Here is a 21,168-nt window from a genome sequence, read left to right on the forward strand (position 1 = left end):
TAAATAAATTCAGGCAGCTGACACAGTTATCACAGGAACATTTTGAATTTGTCTGGACCTCATTTATTTCTTATTGAATTTCTAGAACCTGATAATTAGTTTGAGGTAGGTTCTCTCAATATTTTACTATTGCTTAGAGATAAAAATAATATAGATTTCTCAAAAGTTTTTTATATGTATATATTTTCATAATACATAGATATGTGTATATACATACATATCTAGTGATAGCTCATTGCTTCTAGCCATTCTTGAAGACTTTTAAATATATTGAATTGGTACATTTGAAATAGAGAAGCTCTTATTTTGAATTTTCAAAAGTTTTAAAAACATTATTTCTGATTCCAAAAAATACTTATTTATTATGTTTTGTTAATTGGGATTATACTATATGTACATTTTGAGATCCTACTTTTTTCCCTACTTAATATTACATTATGACAATTCCCCATGTCATTCATTACTCTGAGGAGATTTTTAGTTTCTGAATAATATTATCATATATATATAACATAATGTGTGTAATTTGCCTCTATTTTTGGAGATTTAGATTATTTTACAATTTTTTACTGTTATTTGTAGAACTATGACAAAATCCTTGTCAGAAAAGTTACAAAACATATACTGCATGTATATATTTATCTTCTTTAAAACTTAAATACAGTTTAGTGATTAAAAATGTTTAATACATATCATGTTGAGTTGGCCTTTCAATGCTTAATATGTAACTAGAAACCACTTTTCTTCTACCAGGGCATAAAACCAGCCAGCTTCAATAAAGTCACTGATCCTGAAGTGAAAGAAATTATTGAGGGATGTATTCGTCAAAACAAATCTGAAAGGTGGGTGCAAGTGTAGTGAAATGACATAACTGATGGATGCATTTTTCTTTTATCTTGCAGTGGGTCATTTTCTGACCTTTCAATCATGCTAGGTATGATTTTTGAGTGCAAGCTAAACCATACTGTCTAGAATTAAGTGTATCAGTACATGTTATTTGCCCTTTTAGACTTTGATATCATGTGCTGAATTTTTCTTGAACCAACATTTGGGTTGTATTTGTGTATGTGTGTTGTAACATGCTTTTATTACTTTCAGCGGTCAGCTTAACTAACAGTCAGTAGGCCCTCACAAGTTAACTTGCTTCTAACAGATGAGAGTAGACAGATATTTTTTATTCGATCATACATCTTTGTGTCATGATAAAGCTAATATGGATATTTTTGTTCAAGAAATAGTATTCTAGATTTATTTATGTCATAATTCGTGTTTGTCTATGGACAACTCCCTTTAGTCTTAGCTTTCACTTCCCTTTAATTTGAGCTTTGGACAATTACCGACTTAAATTGGTGAGGTCATGTTTTGGTTTTTACCTCCTTATTGATGATGATTAATAAAGGTGACTTATCTTTTGTAGAAATTATTTCCACCAGCATTTCATTGACCCTCCCTGTTTTTATTAATATTAGTTTCCTATTTAGGTTTAGTGTTGTATATCTGAGAATATGTAAAGCCACAGAGGTAAGGCCTGTTTAATTATAGCTTTTTTTTTTACAAAACATTCTTCGTGTTTGTACAAACAGGCTACATCTAGGTATTTTTTAAAAAAAAATTTTGGTGCAATATGCACAACCTAAGCTTTACTTACCACAGTAGCTATTTTTAAGTATACAATTCAGTGGCATTAACTACATTCATATCGTTGTGTAACTGTTACCACTATTTATCTCCAGGATTTTTTCATCATTCTAGACAGGAACTCTGTACCCATTAAAAAATAACTCCCATCTCTTCTTCCCTCCAGTCCCTGGTAATCTTATTCTACTTTCTATCTTTATGAATTTGCCTATTTTAGGTACCTCATGTAAGTGGAGTCAAACAATATTTGTCCTTTTGTGGTTGGCTTATTTCATTTATCATAGCATTTTCAAGGTTGATCCAGGTTGTAGCATGTATCAATTTCCTTTTTACGGCTGAATAATATTCCATTGTACGTATATACCACATTTTGTTTACCCATTCACCTGTTGATGGACACTTGGGTTACTTCCTTACTTCCACCTTTTGGCTTTTGTGAATAATGTTGCATGTATATTGGTGTACAAGTATCTGTTTGAGTCCCTGCTTTCAATTCTTTGCGGGGTATATACCTAGGAATGGAATTGCTGGGTCATATGGTAATATATTTAATTTTTTGAAGAACCACCGAACTTTTTCCACAGTAGCTATACTATTTGTCATTCCTGACAGCAGGTTACAAAGGTTCTAATTTCTCAACATCCTCACCAACACTTGTTATTTGCTGTTTTTTGATATTAGCCATCCTAATTGGTATGAAGTGGTATCTTATTGTGGTTTTGATTTGCATTTCCCTAATGATATAGAATACCTTTTCATATACTTATTGGCCATTTGTATATCTTTGGAGAAATATCTATTCAAGTCCTTTGCCTATTTTTAATTGTTTTGTTTCTGTTGTCGTTTTTATTGTTGTTGAGTTATAGGAGTTTAGGCATGCTTTTTAAAATGAGGCTAAAAATGCTATGTAGAAGCAGCTGTTTTAGTTTGGATTCTGATTGTTGTTTGTACAGCCTTTTAATTATGATCTGTTACCAAAGAACATTGAAATATTCAAAAGGATTGATGGCATATTAGTGTATTGGAAAAAGCACAGGATTAAACATCAGATTAAGAATCAAATCTGGACTGACACTTAGCAGTGTGATCTTGAGCAAATTACTTAGTTCTTCAAAACAGATATTATTTTGTTGATTTTTTTAAAAGTATACATCATTATGTATTTAGTTTATTTTTATTTCAATAGATTTAGAGGTACAAGTGGTTTTTGATTACATGATGAATTGTGTAGTGGTGACGTCTGGGTTTTTAGTGTACCTGTTGCCTGAATAGTATACATTGCGCCCAATATGTAGTTTTTCTTCCGTCACTCCCCTTCCATCCTCCCCGCTTCTGAGTCTCCAATGTCCATTGTACCATTCAAAACAGATTTTTTTTTTTTTGAGACAGAGTCTCACTCTGTTTCCCGGGCTAGAGTGCTGTGGCGTCAGCCTAGCTCACAGCAACCTCAAACTCCTGGGCTCAAGTGATCCTCCTGCCTCAGCCTCCCGAGTAGCTGGGACTATAAGCATGCACCACCATGCCCGGCTAATTTTTTCTATATGTTTTTAGTTGTCCAGCTAATTTCTTTCTATTTTTAGTAGAGACGGGGTCTCACTCTTGCTCAGGCTGGTCTCGAACTCCTGAGCTCAAACAATCCGCCCGCCTCAGCCTCCCAAAGTGCTAGGATTACAGGCGTGAGCCACCGCGCCCAGCCTCGAAACAGATATTATTTTGATGACTAAAAGGATAATGAATGTATAATATATAAAATACCTAACAATAATAGGTAGTCAATAAATAGTATTTTCTGCTATTGTTATAATTCTTGTTACAATTATTTGTCAGTAAAAATACTTAGAGAAAATTTTCATTGAGAGGCCGAGGGCTGAACTCGGTTGTGCCTTCTTAAATGCATCTCACTTTAGCAAGCTTGTTATTTTTATGACAGTCTTAGTTAAATATTTGTCTCTCAATCACTAGAAATGTAGAGGGTTGAAAATCCTCAACTTGGAGGATAACATGCTGTCTATATGCTTTTTCTGTTTAAGTATTACAGGAGGGGCTCTCTATGTAGGCATTATGGAATACATCAGTTTCAGCTCTCCCTAGCCTGTAATACAGATAGATTAAATATTATATATCTGTTTCAAAAATTTGTAAAAGTAAATTAACTTCCCTCCCTTGTAAAAGGATCCTTTGCAGCCATGTCCATTGTTTCTCTTCAGAGATGGTTAATCCCTGATATTAGGCTAGAGTTGTATCCATTATATATTCTGGCCTAAAACCAGAGTTAAATACTTTAAGAAAACCACTGGACTTTGCCAAACCACATTAGCTTTACCCATGGCATTCTCTAAAGAGTAAAGTATACTGACTAGATTATTGTTAATGGAGTCAATGACTTCCATTTATAACATTTATAAAAGAGTTAGAATTTCTAATTTATTTTAGAGTTTATATATATGCAAGAGTTTTTAGTTTCCTCTGCTGAGAATCTGTTGTCCGAGTCTGAGTAACTTAAGCAAGTGGCTTAGGGAAGCTAATCAATCCATCGAACATGTACTGTAGTACATCTCCAGTTTTCTCTAGGCATACTTTTAAGTATCTTAAACTTCGTTATCTAGATATATTACTGGTAATAATCTTGAATTAAGATCATTATATAAGCATGTTAGTTGGGATTTCTTTGCATCCCTGGTAATAAGTGAAGTATAAGGTTTGGTTTTTATAACCAGGCAGATAATGATTTAATTAATAGGAAATTTAAAATGAGGTTGTTGCATTGATACAATTAATTTTTGTTAATTAGAGGATCTACATCTTGGCTATGATTGGAATAATTGATAATGAGATATGTATTTTGCTTATTAGGTTGTCTATCAGGGACCTACTAAACCACGCATTTTTTGCTGAGGATACAGGACTGAGGGTGGAGTTAGCAGATGATGATGATTGCTCAAATTCATCCTTGGCTTTACGACTCTGGGTTGAAGACCCTAAAAAATTGAAAGGCAAACACAAAGACAATGAAGCTATTGAATTCAGTTTCAATTTAGAAACAGATACACCTGAGGAAGTGGCATATGAAATGGTAAGTAAATCCTACACTTGTTCCCCCTGCCCCTTATAGTATCAAGATTGATTCCTTTCTCCTTCTCATTGCTTTCTTTCCTCTCATTTTCTCCTTTTTAAAAAATTTAAATTGTTATATTACTGTGAAATGTTTTCTCTATAACAGCATATTAAATTTGTATGCACAGTATAAAGAATAATAAAACACTACCTTTGTTGAGAAATAGAACATGACCAATACCTTAGAAGCCACCCATGTGCCCCTCCCAGTTGCATTTTCCTGCCTCATCACCACAAGTAATATCTACCCTGACTTCTGCGTTACTCATTTCTTTGCTTTGCTTTTCATTACAGTTTACCTAAGTAATATATTGTTTTGTTTTGAAGTCCTAAATGACAAGCACACACCTAGCTGGTTATGGAAGGGGCGATGTTGGTATGATTAGGTGAAGAATCCCAGGAGGGGATAAGCTGAAGAGAATCTCTTGGTCACAGTCTGCCTTCAGTTTCCCTAAGAGTTTATAAGAGCCGCTTTCTGAAGAAGTCAGAGGGTAAGGTCATGAGTGAGTCCAGCGAAATAAACCCATGGCTCAGCACAGTCAGGGGACCGCTAAGGCTATTGTGCAGACCAAAAATTAGTTGTCTGGTAACCACGTAGTTTGACAGGGAGTGGGCCTCTCTGACTCTTCCTTTCTCATCTCCCTGTGACCAGCCCCAACCCTCAATAGTAGATCACAGCAGGTAACTTCTGTGGGGTGAAACGCATGTCCACACCTGCTCCAGGCAAGTGCAGTGCTGATGGGAGGGGCATGCAGGAGCTGCAGCAGCATGTGGTCAAGACCAGGCAGTACAGACCATCTGAGCCAGGCTCACCTGGGCATTCTGGTCTTAAGTTAAAAAGAAAGATGGGACAATGACAGTGGGGATCTTGGAGATGATAGCCTTTAACATGTCTGTTTTTCTGGTTTGGTTACATTGTTCTAATGTAGAATGATTACTTTGGGCATCTGATGTACAGCTACCACCCTGGTATTTCCCTTTATTATCTTCCTAGACTTCTCTTCCTAGACTTCATTCACTGCTGTTTTGAATTTCATATTTCCTAAATCTCATGTATTTCTCTTTCTTGGCTTATCATTTTATTTCAGTGGCACACTTGCTATGCTAGTTTCTTATGAAAAGGCCCATGGAAGATAAATTCTTTGAGACTTGCATGTATGAAAATGCCTTTTTTGTATCTTTGTATTTAATCAATCATTTGGCTGGCTACAGCATTTTAGGTTGACAATTTTTTTTATAAATCTGGAGTCATTGCTCCATGCTCTTCTACCTTTCAGTATTGCTGTTGAGAAGTCCAGAGTCATTCTGATTCCTGATCTTTTGAATGTGACTCATTGCTTTCCACTCTGGAAGCTTGTAATATCTTCTCTTTCTCCTCAGTCTTCTAAAACTTCAATGATGTATCCCTTTTTTTTATGTATTTAAGGATTTTTATTGTGTATGTATCCAAAGATCACTGAAAGCTTATGCAAGTCTTTCTCTTTACAGTCATTTAATCTTTTTAATGAAGTGGTTTAAAGTATTTACCGCCCAATATATTATCTCCTTTACATAAACTCATATCAGGGCTATCCAACTTCTATCAAATGGCATACTGGATTCCTACATGTTTGGGCTCTGCATTAAAAAACAAAGTCCGACCTCTAAGAGATTAGTTTCACTGAAGAACAGCAGGGCTTACCTATTTTCTTTTTAGTATGGCTGATTAAAGAAAGTTAAATTGAGGAAAAGGGAATTTCAATTCAATTAAAATAAAGTCTCTTTCGAGTAACTGTCTGACAGTGAGATAGGATGCTCAGAGGTGGTTATCATTCTGCTCAAGTGACAGAAGCTGCGAGCTAAGAATTATAGTCAATGAAACTAATGGTAAAGAATGTTAATTCTAAGAGGCCAAGAGAAGAACCTGATTTTGATCAAATTATGATAGGAGATAATGGAATATTCTCCTATGGAAATATATGTATTGTGAGATACTGGTGAACCTTTCAAGATAAAGAATTCTGCAAATTTCTGTAATAGTGGAGTAGATAGAGGATAATGTTTATCCTACTGTTCAGAACTGCAAGTTAAAGCCTAATCGTAAACTTGAAAATAACAAAGAATTCTTAGGACACTATCCCTAAAACACAGTGTTTGGAAGCTAAATACATTTCCTGAGGTACTCACTTAAAAAATAATAAGATATGTCATAAAATATGTTTAGATTCCTCAAAGTACACATAGGAGTTAAGTATTTAAAATTTTAAAGCTTAAAATATTATTGCATTACTAACACATTTTTTTGCAATTGCAAACTTTTTGTGATTATTTTATAACTTGGCAGAATGTAACTGGGAAGTGCATTTGATGGTATTTTTTTCATATTCAGCACATTTATTAAGTACCTATCAGGTGCAAACCACTGTGTTGGGTACTCTTATAGAAGGATAAAACAGACTCTGACAGCCTCAAAAAGCTTATCACCCTGTAAGAAAGATGTGTAAATTACATACCACTTTCATATGTACTACTTCCAAAAGTAATTTGGAGTAAGTTGGTTAAAACAAGCAAACAAATCCATACCCATGCCATTTAAGTCTTGTAATGAATCACGAAAATAATTAAGAACCTGAGGCCACAATTTAATACTAATTCCACGGGGGACAGGAGTACGCCTAGATCACTGTTTTATGGCACCGTTTTATCGGCGGTGTTAAATGAAGTCCGTCTTTAATCAGGATTATCTTTAACTCTACTAAAAAGTGTTATAGAAAGAGCACTCATACTTTTGTAAAATTCCAAGCTGAGCTCAAAGACGATACCCGTAAAATGCAAAGTCATTCCCGAGAGCCTGAGGATAGGAGGATGAAGCAGATGCCGTCAAGATACTGGTCAAAACCAGGATGCCAAGTATGAGAGGATACTTCTCCCCTACTGCTTTCTCTGGTCTTTGTAAGAGTATATGAACATTTCTCCTTTTTGTTTCACTAAAGAATAAAGTAATGAGATGAGAGGAATAATATAAAAGATAAATAATAATTCCTAGGTAAAGAAATGGAACAGCTTCTCAAACTCAATGACTTAAAGTGGCTCAAAGGACTGGAACTGAAGGAGGAACACTAACCTTCTTTAATCTTCACCTTCATTGCTTCTGCCAGTGATGTATCTTGATTTGGGTCTATATTCCATCCACTGTTTTGGATACTCAGTGGACCCTTTCAATCTGTCAATTCATATCCTTTAGTTTCTGGGAAATTTCTTGAAGTATTTTGTTGATCACTTCTTTGTTTTCCCTTTCTGGAATTGGTATTATTTGGATTTGGGGCCTCTTGGATTGGTTCTCCAGTGTTCTTTTCTATTTTCCACTTCTTTGTCTATTTAATCCCCTTTCTGGCAGATATTATCACCTTTACTTCCTAACCCTTCTATTGAGATTTTCATTTCTGGTATCATGTTTTGAATTTCAAGAGTCTGTTTTCATTTTTCATCCATTCCTTTTTTAGAGTAAACTTCTTGTTCTTTGTTTTGTAGATACAATATTAGTCTCATCTTTCTAAAGTTAGTGTTTTCGACATTGTTTCTCCCTGCATAGTCTGTTTCCTCCAAGTTGTTGTTGTTTTCCTTTGCTGGTTTGTGTTCTGTCTTCTTGTTAGAGGCTTTTCTCATATTTCTGGTAATTCTTGGCTGTCTGCTCATGATTAATAGTAGGAGACTATTAGTTTTCTATTGCTGTGTAACAAACTACAACAAATTTAGTTGCTTAAAACAATACCCATTTATTATTTCACAGTCCTGTAGGTCAGAGTCCTGGTGGGCTTGGCTGGATTCTCTGCTTAGGATCTCACAATGCCAAAATCAAGGTGTTGGCTGGTCTGGGCTCTTATCTAGAAGCTCTGGGGGGAATCTGCTTTCAGACTTACCCAGGTTGTTGGCAGAATTCAATTCCACATACTTGTAAGACTGAGGTCCCTGGTTTTTTTGCTGGTTGTTAGCCAGGGGGCCACTTTCAGCTCTTAGAGGCTGCTCTTCAGTCCTTTCATGTGCCTCCACTCATCTTCAGAGCCAGCAATGGCATGCTGAATCCTTCTAATATCATCAACTGGTAAAAGATTTACCCAGATAATCTCCCTAGCTTAAGGGCAACTGTGCTATATAGCAAACACAATGATGGGTGTGATATCTCATCATATTCACAGGTTTGATGACTAAGAGGGGACATCTTTGAGGGGCCATAATTTTGCCTACCACAGGACTAATAAGCTGATGGTTGGTGTGATTGCCTGTATAGGACTTATTAACTTTAACATTTACTATAGGGTATCTGGGTGGTCTGTTAATTGGGGAATCTCTGATACCAGAATTTATAAGTCTTTCATCTTGGGTTGGTTAGATTCCTTAGAGAAGCATCTTTCAATCTATTTCTTGGAGGATAAAGGTTCGGTTACTGGTATTTTGGTAGCCAAGTAGGAAAGAAGGTTGGGCGTTTCTGCATTTGGCATTCAGCTGCATATGGTCACAGACTTGTGGGGTAGGGGAGAAGCAATCACCCAAAGGTGTGGAATGGAGGGTGGGATGCAGGGACCTAAGTAACTGCTTCTTGAAACCCTTTCACTTACTCTTCCTTATTTAGCCATCTCTTTTGACTTCACCCTCAGTTCTGGAAGTACCTAGTATTGCCAGTTCCTGTGCCTTATGAGTATTCTTCAGTATACGTGGGAATGATTCTCCGTTTTCCTTTGTTTACCTTTCTCAGGTCTGGCAGGTCAATTATTACTTGTCTTATTTATTTTCCATATTCTAAGGTGTCCAAAATCTTATTGCTGTTGTCTTTCTCTTGTTCGCCCTGTCATTGTGGGTTTATAACTTAAAAATCCATTTACTATGGGGTTTTCTTTTTTGAGCCTTAGGAGGGAGCAGAATTAAATATCTGTGCCCCATTTAACATTTTAATCATCTTTCAACTACCATGAAATTTCCCAGAGTCTGCAGACCTCCAATACATTCTTTAAAAAGCAGATTGTGGGACTGAAAATGATATGTCATGATACCTCAAGTGAGCTTCTCTGATGCTCAGCCCTACTTCTGAGACAAGGCAGAACACTTTCCTTTTCTCACTCTTCTAATGTCTAGTAAGATGTAGTACTTTGCTATGAGCATACTTCCCTCTGCCTAAAATGTTGGTCTCCACTCCGGATTTTATCTGCACCTCCCTCAATAGCCTGAAAGTTTCTTTTTTGGCTTTAATCCGGGTCAGAATTTACCTTCTGCTGTGACACTTTCTCTATTCCCTCCAGAGAGGCATATGCTCCTACTTTAGGGCTATTGCAGCAGCTCATTTCTACCTCATTTTAAGTTTATGGCCATCTCACACAACCAAATTGTGTGTTCATACAGGACATACAAAGGACCAACTTAGTCACCTGTATTTCTTTCTTGTCCAGTACTGGGCACATTATAGACACTTAATGTTGCTGAATGAGGAAACCTTTTTAATCTTCTACAAACCTTAATGGCAGTCATAAATTACCTGTAATAAGGCTGCATGTACTGAAACATCAAGTTTTTTTTGTTTTTGTTTAAAGCCAGAATCATTTTAACAATGCTTGCTAAAACTATTGATTTTCTCATGCCAATTAAAGTCTTTGGCATTTATGTTTGTCTTTGATTAAGGGAGACTATAGAAACAAATTAACTGTTATTTAATAGTGTTTGGAATTTGGGGGCATAAAATAACTCTACTAGTAAAATAAAAGTTAACATTTTAAATGTTAAAGAAGTAGTTTGCTTATTATGTATGTTTTGTTTGTAGGTAAAGTCTGGATTCTTCCATGAAAGTGATTCCAAAGCCGTTGCTAAATCCATTAGAGACCGGGTGACCCTGATAAAGAAGACGAGGGAGAAGAAACCTGCTGGCTGTTTGGAAGAACGCAGGGATTCCCAGTGCAAGTCTATGGGGAATGTAGTCCCTCAGCACCAGAATACAACTTTGCCCCCTGCTCCTGCTCAGCAGGCTGGGGCTGAATGTGAGGAAACTGAAGTTGATCAACATGTTCGACAACAGCTTCTACAAAGAAAACCACAGCAGCACTGCTCCTCAGTTACAGGTAACACCATTATAATTTGTAAAAGCAAACCAATATGCAACTGTATTCTATAATCTTTATTTTTTTGGGAGGGGGCAGTGGTCAATGCCCTATTTTTTTTTTCTTTTTATGTATTCCCTTATTTTTAAATAGCACTTTTGTGTTTTTCAAAGCATTCTATTATCTATCATTTCAGCAAGGGTTTTACAAAACCCCTGAAATAGGAGAGCTAGTTGCTTTATTTTAAAATTAAGAAACTGTTTTGTTAAGTGACTTGTCTAAGGTGCTAGTTGCATAAGAATTATAATCTAGCATCTGATTTTATTTAGGGAATAAATAAAATGACTTAACATTCTTGAGGGTCTAACATGAATCTTTTTTTTTTTTTTTTTTTTTTTGAGGCAGAGTCGCACTCTCTTGCCTGGGCTAGAGTGCCGTGGCGTCAGCCTAGCTCACAGCAACCTCAGACTCCTGTGCTCAAGCGATCCTCCTGCCTCAGCCTCCCGAGTAGCTGTGGAGTTGATTTTTATATGATTCTTTGTTTTTAGGTTTGCTTTACTGAGAGAATTTTAGCTATACCACAATGTCAACATTTCATTGCACGATGTTTTTTGATTAATTCTACAGTATTCATATTTTATTTGAAGCTGTTGTGGGTTGTCAGAGTAAAAAAAAAACCATTAAAGAAACACTTATCATTACCTATACCATTTGGACATTGTGCTTCGAGTTTTCCCTTCTACCTGTTGCTTATTTTCTTTGTTATAGGTGACAATTTGTCTGAGGCAGGAGCTGGATCAGTTATACATTCGGATACTTCCAGTCAGCCCAGTATAGCCTATTCCTCAAACCAGACGACGAGCTCTCAAATGGTTTCTAACATCCCACAAGCCGAAATGAATGTTCCAGGGAAAATTTACCCATCTCAGCAACTAGTAGGACATTACCAGCAAATTTCAGGGGTGAGGTGAACTGTTATTTATTTTTAAATGTGCAGTCAGTATATTTACTGTAAATGGGGGAGTTTATCTTTAATCTTTTTTTTTTTCTTATTTAACAGTTGCAGAAGCAGCCAAAGCTGACTCAGCCCCATATTTTGCCTTTGGTTCAAGGTCAGTCCACTGTTTTGCCTGTACATGTCCTTGGACCTACAGTTGTTTCACAACCCCAAGTTTCCCCATTAACTGTCCAGAAGGTCTCACAGATAAAGGTAGGACACATTTTAGAGGCTCTGTATTCATTTAAACAAATTTAACACTGCCTTTATTTTCTGACAGGCAAAGGTTCTCTTTCATAAATTCAGCATAGTTTAGATAAAGGTCATTGAAAGCTAAGTTTTTTATGTTTTCCTTCACCTAAGACAATGCTCTTGAGGATGTGCCTAATATTGTATAACTAGAATCTTGAGACACTGCTTGTATAATTGGAGAAGAAACAGAGAACTCAGTATATATGGACAAACGATTTATTTAGGGCTCTGTTCTCTTCCTCTTGGTAATGATGGTTTGTTCTTTGTATTGAACTTTCCAGCCTGGTTTGAATGTGGAGGGATGTCTATTGCAGTTAATTAGAAATAGTATTTCATAGACTTTCATAATTTTTAGTATGTTCATCTAAATTCTTGACTTGTTTGGGTTCATGTTTATTTCTGTGGGAGAAGTAAGTGTTTTTGTCTTTCAGACTCCTAAAGTCAGCATTATTCAATTCTGACAATGAGTAAACAGTCTTTGTGTGAGTTCATATATCAAGACTGTGTCCTGGTTCCCTAGGTTATGGACTCTGGACATATGGTTGGGCTCTTCTTTGTCATCACCCTGTTTCTCCCCTTAGCCCCCACCAATCATACCCTATGTGTGCTTTCCCTCTCTGGGAGTGAGATAGTTCAAGCTCCTGGACATTCTCTGTTTAGCTAGCATGCTGTAGTTTAGAATGCAGCTAAACAGAGAATGCCTGGTTTAGCTAGCAGTTGGTACATCTTTAAGAGATTGGTATATAGTCAGTCATAGTTCATCAGCAAACTTTTAATGACTACCACCACCTTCTGGGGATATGAAGTAAAATAAAATATGATTCTTGCCCTCAAGGAGCTCAGTATTGTAGGGGAAAGCATACACGTACTTGACAAATGCCAGATGCATTTAAAATCTGCTGGGGATAGATTTGGTCTGATAGAATTGAAGGTGCCTGGTATTTGGCTAGTGTTGATAAGTGATATGGTATATATCTATAATTGAGCTCATTGCAGTTTGATATGTCTCTTTCTAAGCCTATAATGCAAAGTGCATTGAATGGGTGCTTAAATTTAACTTAGGTTCAACCACACAAGTATATAGGTATGTGTATTTTAAACTGTGTTTCAGAAATTTAAAAAAAAAATTTAAAAATGAAAGTGTTATTTGCTTATTTAAAAATAAAGGCCATAAAGTTATAAAGAAGAAAGTGAAAATCACGTGTTATCTCTCCAGCTAGAGATAACTTATTGTTTATGTTCGAGGTATAACTTCTAGATTTGTCTTTTTTTCTATGTACACATATATAATTTTGTTTATAAGTGCATATATATATTATATGCATACTATTTTTTATAGCCTGCCTTTCATATACTATGTAGAAACCACATAAGCACCTTGACCATTTTGGTCTTTTTGTGAGCATGGTCGCCCAAGTTCTAGGAAATTATTGCAGCCAATCTATATTTATTTCTACCAACTCTTCTCCTCCCTTCTTGAGGGAATGTCTACATTCATTTTAGCTATGATATTGAAATCCTTTGTACTTTCTCTTGGGACTCCCACTATTGGGTGTGTGAAAGTATCAGATTCAAATACTTTGAATCTCTGCCAGGGTTCGAATGAGTTATGTGGTAAGTGCCATGAGCAGTATATTGCTGTGACTGGTCTCAGCCCCTTAGTGCATTTAACTAGCATTTATTCATGTTATTGGGATTTTTATAGGACTAATGCTATACTTAGCACCTTTTTGATAACTTGCTGAGATTTTTAGAGCATAGCATTATTTTATCTATCAATCTGTCTGGGACAGTCCCATTAAAATGGGCATAGTATATGCATTTATAATTTGAATGTTCTTGCACCAGCACCAGGAACTGCATCTGGCCTTTGGAGCAGATGGACAAACTTCAGCCCAACCTAAGACTTTAGACTTTTCAGTTACTGGAGTTCCACAACCAATCCTTTCTACAGTTTCTTCTCAGACATTGCCTGCTTCCCAGATGACTTCCCAGCATCCAAAAATTGATCTTCAGCTTGAGCCTGGTCCTAGAAATGGGAATCAGACATTAACCAAAGCACCAGATGACAATCAGACTTCTAGTTTCTTACTGGTTAATCACCCTCAACCATTGTCAAATCATTCTTCTGCCCAGTATGTGAGCAGTGCACAGAATGCTGCTGGTACAGTTCAGCTCCCTTCTGATTCCATCTGGGGGCATTTAGGTGCCCATCAGCCTTTACAAAAGATACATTCAGTATCACAGCCATACCTAGTGGTACCTTAGGAGTCTATAATTCCAAGTTCTTCAGTGCCACAAAGCCAGACTGTGCATTTGAAGGAGCCTTGTTTCCAAGCCTCTATTCAGCAGCAGCCATTAATTTTACAACCTAAGATTATGGCATCGCCACAGAAAAATGTTCAGCAGGATTGTATTCTGCAAGAGCCTGAAGCTCTTGCAAGTCAGCAGCAGCCAAAGGGTAGTATTGAAAGTGTGATTCAGCCCCTGGAATGGCCACCTTACTGTGTTCAACACACTTATCCAGGGCCACCTACAGAACTACCATCCTTCTCATTGAAGGCTCCTGTGCAGCTGCCCTTTGTGATATGTCCCCAGGAACAAACTTCTTACTCATCACAGCCAACTTACCCAATCCAGGCTCTAGCATACCCTGTTTATTCACTGCCAGCCCTGGAGCATCCTCTTTACACTGTACAACCACCAGGATCACAGCCAGCCTATTCTATGCAGACTTCTTATCCAGTCCCACCTACAGTACAGCCCTATTATTTGGCACCAGCCCAAGGGCAGCCTGCTTATCTAGTGCAACCTCCAGTTTGGTCACATTTTCCAGACCAGCCAGCATATGTGATCCAGGCAGCTTACCCTGTGCAACCTATGGAACAGCCTGCTTATCAGGCACTACCTCTTGAGCATGTCTCTTATTCAGGACAAATTGCTTACACCATCCAGACAACTGAACAGGCAACCTTCATAACTCAGCAAATATATACAATAAACCCTCCTGATAATAAGCAAGTACATGTTACAAATTCTGCAGAACAGAAGTTATACTCTGTATCACCTTTTGTAGCACAAACTTCTGAGCAACAAGCCTATTTAACACAACCCCAAGGTAGTTCTTCTTTAGCATTGGAACAACAAAAGATGCATTTAATATCAACGTTAGATACACAGATGTGTTCTGCTGAACCTTTGTTTAATGTCCAGCATTCAGTGACTCGATCCCAAGCAGATTCCAGTTTTGGACATCAACAGCTAAAAGCTCAGGCCCAGTCAACTAGCATTACATATCAGAGGACAGTGGAAGGACAGCTTCAAAACCCTGGGCAGATGTCCTTCATTCAGCAGGCCTCTTCACAGGCCCGGATCCAGTCCCCGCATTTTTTAGTACAGCTTTCCCAATCACATCTAACACCAAGCCAGGTTTCTCACTCAGCTTTCATTCAGCATCAGCAGATGACTCATTCATCTCATAGACAAGCACAGAAAACCCATAAGTTGTCCACTCAAGAAGGTCCCGTAAATCAACAGCAATCTTTGTGTAGTCAGTGTGCTGCTCTCCAGCAGCAGGTACTTCATTCACAGGCACCTAACCAAGTTCAGCCATTACCAGGTATCCCAAAGACCATTACCCACATGGTCCAGATTATACCTCCTTTGCAAGAACATTTGCAACTGGCGGCAGTGGAACAACAATATGTAATGCAGCCTTTAGAGCAGCCTCAAGTGCTTCAGGCATTAGACAACAGTCAAACTTTTCCCCTACAGAAAAACCTAGCACAGCATCAGCCAGCATACATCCAGCAGCAGTCTGCTGACTAGCCACAGTGGCAAGCATCTTCTAGCTTAGTGCCCATTTCTGGGTCATCAGAACCACAATTACAATAGCAGACCCTCTATCAAAGCTCTGGGATAGCCCTTCCAAATCAGCTGTCTTCTGTTCATCTCCTGACACTTAGCATTCCAGTACAGGCTTCCACTGCCTTTCAGAGCATTTCTGTGTTACAGACACAGCAGCATTTACCAGGCCAAGAAATTCTAAAGGTAAATCCTCCTGCGGGAAAATGTGAATGATTGTGATTTTTCTGTAATGTTCAAGGGTCAGGAAGATAGTGAACTATAATAGAAATAGCACTGTATTGGGAGTCACAGTCCCTGTTCTGGCTCTTTTCCATACTCACTTGGTGATCTTGATTCAAGTCTCTCCTAAGTTTCCTCATATGTAAAGTGAAGGGATTAGACCAGATGATGAAAACAAAAACAACAAAATATTTGAGCACCTACTTGGGATATTATCAATGAATAAAATACAAAAATCCCTTCTGTCATTGAATTTTGTTGTCTAATGAGGAAAGACTGCCAATACCTATTATAAGAAAATAAATATACAGTATAAGGAGCTTTCGGGAAAATACAGAGCAGGGCAAGGAGGAAAGTGGGTTGCAGTTTTAAAGAAGATGGCCATCAGAGTAGGTCTTATTGAGAAGGTAACATTTGAGCAGATACTTGAAGGAGGTGAGACAGTCAGCAATACACATTTTAGGCAGAGGGAATAATGGGTGCAAAGGCCCTAAGGAAGGAATGTGTTTGACGTGTTTGAAGAATAGCAAGGAGACCAGTGTAGCTTTCCAAGATCTTTTAGTCCTAAATATTAGGAGCCTATGGTTCTCTTATTGTTCTACATTTATAGTAAAGCATTTGCTTTCCATTCTTGAGAAACTGCACTTAGGATAATGGTCTCCAGTTCCCTTTGTGAGATAAAAATTAACACTGTCGAGTGATTCTTATGTGACAAATACTATTCTAAAGGCATTACATGCATTATCCTCACACCAACTCTAGGAATACTATAATTATCTCTGTTTACAAGTGAGGAAACTGAGGTTCAAAGAGGTTAAGTAATTTTCCCAGTGCCATACAGGAGAGCTAGATTTGAACCCAGCATACTTAGTCATTTCACTACGTAGTCTCTTTGTAAGATAGTTATCCTCCCTTTCAGAATTGGAGAAAAGGGGTCTGATAACTTCAGTGAGATTTAGTTTACTCAGGGAATTGGTTGAATTAATTAAAGGAAAGAAATGAGAATCTGACTTAATTGCTTTTTTTTTCCCTCTTCTGCTCTGCTTTGGGTAATCCAAAGCAATCTGAATTTATTGAGTTTAGCTAGTAAAATGCTTGGAGGTCCTTAGATAAAAGGTGTGCTGTACTGTAAGTTATTTTCTAGTGGTGATATATTACTCTTACAAACAGTTATTACCTCAAATATTATGTGTTTTATAAAAGTCCCCCTTCATCAAGGGCATAAATTATAATGAATTCTAATATGTACATGCTGACTTCTAACAGAACTGAGCAAAGATAAATAAAAACCTTTGCAGCTGAAGTTTCTTCAGACAGGGCATACTATGCTAGGATTAATTTTTTTTTTTTTTTTTGAGACATAGTCTCACTATGTTGCCTGGGCTAGAGTGCCGTGGCATCAGCCTAGCTCACAGCAACCTCAAACTCCTGGGCTCAAGCAATCCTCCTGCCTCAGCCTCCCGAGTAGCTGGGACTACAGGCATGCGCCACCATGCCCAGCTAATTTTTTCTGTATATTTTTAGTTGGCCGATTAATTTCTTTCTATTTTTAGTAGAGACGGGGTTTCGCTCTTGCTCAGGCTGGTTTCGAACTCCTGAGCTCAAACAATCCACCCGCCTTGGCCTCCCAGAGAGCTAGGATTACAGGCGTGAGCCACCGCACCCGGCCCAGGGTTAATTTTTTAAGAATAAAGTGTTTCACAAAGCATTTCAGATTGAAATGTTCATTTCTGTGGGCAGATTGCATGTATTGTATACTTTCTTTACCTAATTAAAACTTTTTCCCAACATCTTATTATGAAAGCTTTTAAGTATATAGAATAATTGAAAAAATTATAGCATGAACACTCATATACCTAACACATAGATTACACAGTTAACTTTTGCTATATTTGCTTTTTCACATATCTGTTTATCCTGTTATCCCTTTATTAATCCATGTATTTTTCTACTGCATTTCAAAGTTTAAAGTAAGTTGCTGACATCAGTTTATTTCATTCATATGTACTTCAGCATACAAAAATTGACTAGAACTCAGTGTTTGTTTTTTAGTTTGAATTTGTATACAGTAAAATGCACAGATCATAATTCAACGAGTTTTGACAAATGCATACACTTGTGTAACCCAAACCATTATCAAATATAGAACAGGTGTTGGCACACATTTTCTGTAGATGGTATTTTAGGCTTTGCAGTTTATATGATCTCTGTTGCAATTACTCAGTTCTGTTGGTGTATACATGAAAACAACCATAGGCAATATGTAAACAAATAGGCATGGCTGTGTTCCAATAAAACCTTTTGCTCACAAAAAACAGGTGGTGTGCCAGATTTGGCCTGAAGGCTGTGTAGCTTGCCCACCTCATGTAGAATATTGCCATTACTCCAGAAAGTTCCTTCGTGCCCAGTCATCCTCCCCACACCCTGTCAGAGTCAACCACTATCGATTTTTTTCACCGTAGAGTTGTTTATACCATTCTAGACCTTCATATAAATGGAATCGTATAATATATACTCTTGTGTAAGGCTTCTCTCACTCAACATGTTTTTTATTTTTTTTTTCAACATGTTTTTTAGATTGATCCACGTTGCTGTGTGTGTCAGTAGCTCATTCTTTTTTTTACTGCAGAATAATATTCCATTTTATGAATACACCAAATTTGTTTATTCATTTGTTTATTCACTATTCACAAACACCTGGGTGGTTTCTGGTTTTTGGCTATTATGAATAAAGCTGCTATGAACATTCTTATAAAAGTCTTTTTGGGGACATGTTTTCATTTCTCTTGGATAATACCTGGGAATAGAATTACTGGGTCATAGAATAAGTGTCTAACTTTTTAGAAAGTTGGCAGTTTTCCAAATTGGCTGCACTATTTTACACTAACACCAGCAATGTATGAGAACTCCACACCTTCACCAACATTTGGTAGTGTATTTTTAATTTTAGCTATTCTGGTAGGTGTGTAGTGGTATCTCATTGTGATTAATTTTTATTTCCCTGATGACTATGATGTTGAGCACCTTTTCATGTATTTGTTAGCCTTTGTATATCTTTCTTTGTGAAGTGTCTGTTTAAGTCATTTGCCCATTATATTTGCTTGTTTGTCTTTTTATTATTGGCTTGTAGGAGTTCTTTATATATTCTGCATTATACCAGTCCTTTGTCAGATACATGTTTTATAAATATTTTGTCCAGTCTGTGGATTGCCCATACATTTTTGTAATAATTTTATTTGAGGAGGCAAAGTATTTAATTTTGATGAAGTCTAATTCATCAAAATTTTCTGTTGTAGTTACTGCTTTCTATAGCCTAAGAAACTTTTGCCTACACCCAAGTTACAAAAATACTCTCATATGTTTTATAGTTTTATGTTTTATGTTCAAGTCTGTAGTCCATCTTGAATTAATTTTCATGAATGTTGTGAAGTAAGGGGTAAGGAGTCAGGCTTCTTTTTTTCCTATATGAATATCCCATTGTTTCTGCTCCATTTGTTGTAAAGACTTTCCTTTCCCTACATCCAAACCAACACTTGTTATGTCTTTTTGATTGTAGCCATCTTAGTAGGTGTGAAGTGGTACCTCATTGTGGTTTTGATTTGCATTTCCCTAAAAATGTTGAACATCTTTTCATGTGATCATAAGCCATTTGTATATGTTTTTTTATCTTCTTTGGAGAAATACCACCTTTGGAGAAATATCCTATATCACCCAGGCTGGAGCACAGTGGCCCCAGTCATAGCTCACTGCAACCTCAAACTCCTGGGCTCAAGTGTTCCTCCTGTCCCAGCCTCCTGAGTAGTTGGGACTACAGACATGTGCCACCACTCTTGGAAAGAGTTCTTTTCTTTATTGTTTGTTAATTTTCTTGGGTAGATATGGAGTCCTGCTATGTTCCCCAGGCTGGCTAGAACTCCTGGCCTCAAGTAATCTTCTCACCTTGGCCTCCCAAAGTGCTGGGGTTATACCCTGAGCCACCAAACCCAGTCTAGTTATAAGAGTTCCTTATATATTCTGGATACTAGGCCCTTATCAGATATATGATTTACAAATATTTTCTCCCACTCTATGGGTTGTCTTTTCACTTTTTTGATGGTGTCTTTGTGGCATAATTTTTAAAAATAATTTTATGAAGTCCAATGTATCTATGTTTTCTTTGATTGCTTTGTGCTTTGGTGTCATATTTAAGAAACCATTGTCTAATCTAAGGTCATGAAGATTTTCCCCTATGTTTTCTTCTAAGAGTTTTAAACTTTAGCTCTTAAATTTAGATCTTTGATCCATTTCAAGTTAATTTTTGTATGTAGTTTGAGGTAGGGGTCCAATTTCATTTTTCTCATGTGGATATGCAGTTTTTCCAGTGATATTTATTCAAAAGACTATTTACTCATTGAATAGACTTGGCACCCTTGTTGACAATCCATTGACCATAAAAGTATGAGTCCTCCACATTTGTTTTCCTTTTTAAAGATATTTTGGTTCCTCTGGGTCCCTTGCATTTCCATATGAATTTTAGGATCAGCTTGTCAAGTTTTGCAGAAGAGCCAGCTGGGATTTTGATAGTGATTGTGTTAACTCTGTATATTGCTTTGGAGAATATTATCTCCTAATAATGTAATTTAGTCTTCCAGTCCATGAACATAGGATGTCTTTTCATAAATTAAGTGTTCTTTAAGTGTTGGCAAAGGTGTGGAGAAAAGGGAACTGTCAATGGGAATGTAAATTGATACAGCTCTTATGGAAAACAATATGAGAGTTCCTCAAAAAATTAAAAATAAAACTACCAGACAATCCAGCCATCCCACTTTTGGGCATATATCCAAAGGAAATGAAATCAGTATCTTGAAGTGATATCTGCACCCTCATGTTCATTGCAGTATTATTCACAATAGCCAGGATGTGAAAGCAATTTAAGTATCTGTTGATGCATGAATGGATAAAGAAAATGTGGTGTTTATATATACAGTGAAATATTATTCAGCTATTAAAAAAGAAGGAAATCCTGCTGTTTGTGGCAAT

General features: G+C 36.9%; 1 protein-coding gene across 1 annotated transcript in view; it reads left to right on the forward strand.

Annotated features, from left to right (window-relative positions):
- The window catches only part of WNK3 (WNK lysine deficient protein kinase 3), a 146,310-nt gene that overhangs the window by 45,875 nt on the left and 79,267 nt on the right, over positions 1-21,168 (forward strand). Inside the window, exons 6-10 of the mRNA XM_012663979.1 lie at positions 754-842; positions 4,492-4,711; positions 10,541-10,835; positions 11,583-11,776; positions 11,875-12,024. Of these exons, the coding sequence (XP_012519433.1) occupies positions 754-842; positions 4,492-4,711; positions 10,541-10,835; positions 11,583-11,776; positions 11,875-12,024 (948 nt within the window). The remainder of the gene's footprint in view (positions 1-753; positions 843-4,491; positions 4,712-10,540; positions 10,836-11,582; positions 11,777-11,874; positions 12,025-21,168) is intronic.

The sequence above is a fragment of the Propithecus coquereli genome, unplaced genomic scaffold (genome assembly GCF_000956105.1).
Source record: "Propithecus coquereli isolate 6110/MARCELLA unplaced genomic scaffold, Pcoq_1.0 Scaffold849, whole genome shotgun sequence".
NCBI lineage: Eukaryota > Metazoa > Chordata > Mammalia > Primates > Indriidae > Propithecus > Propithecus coquereli.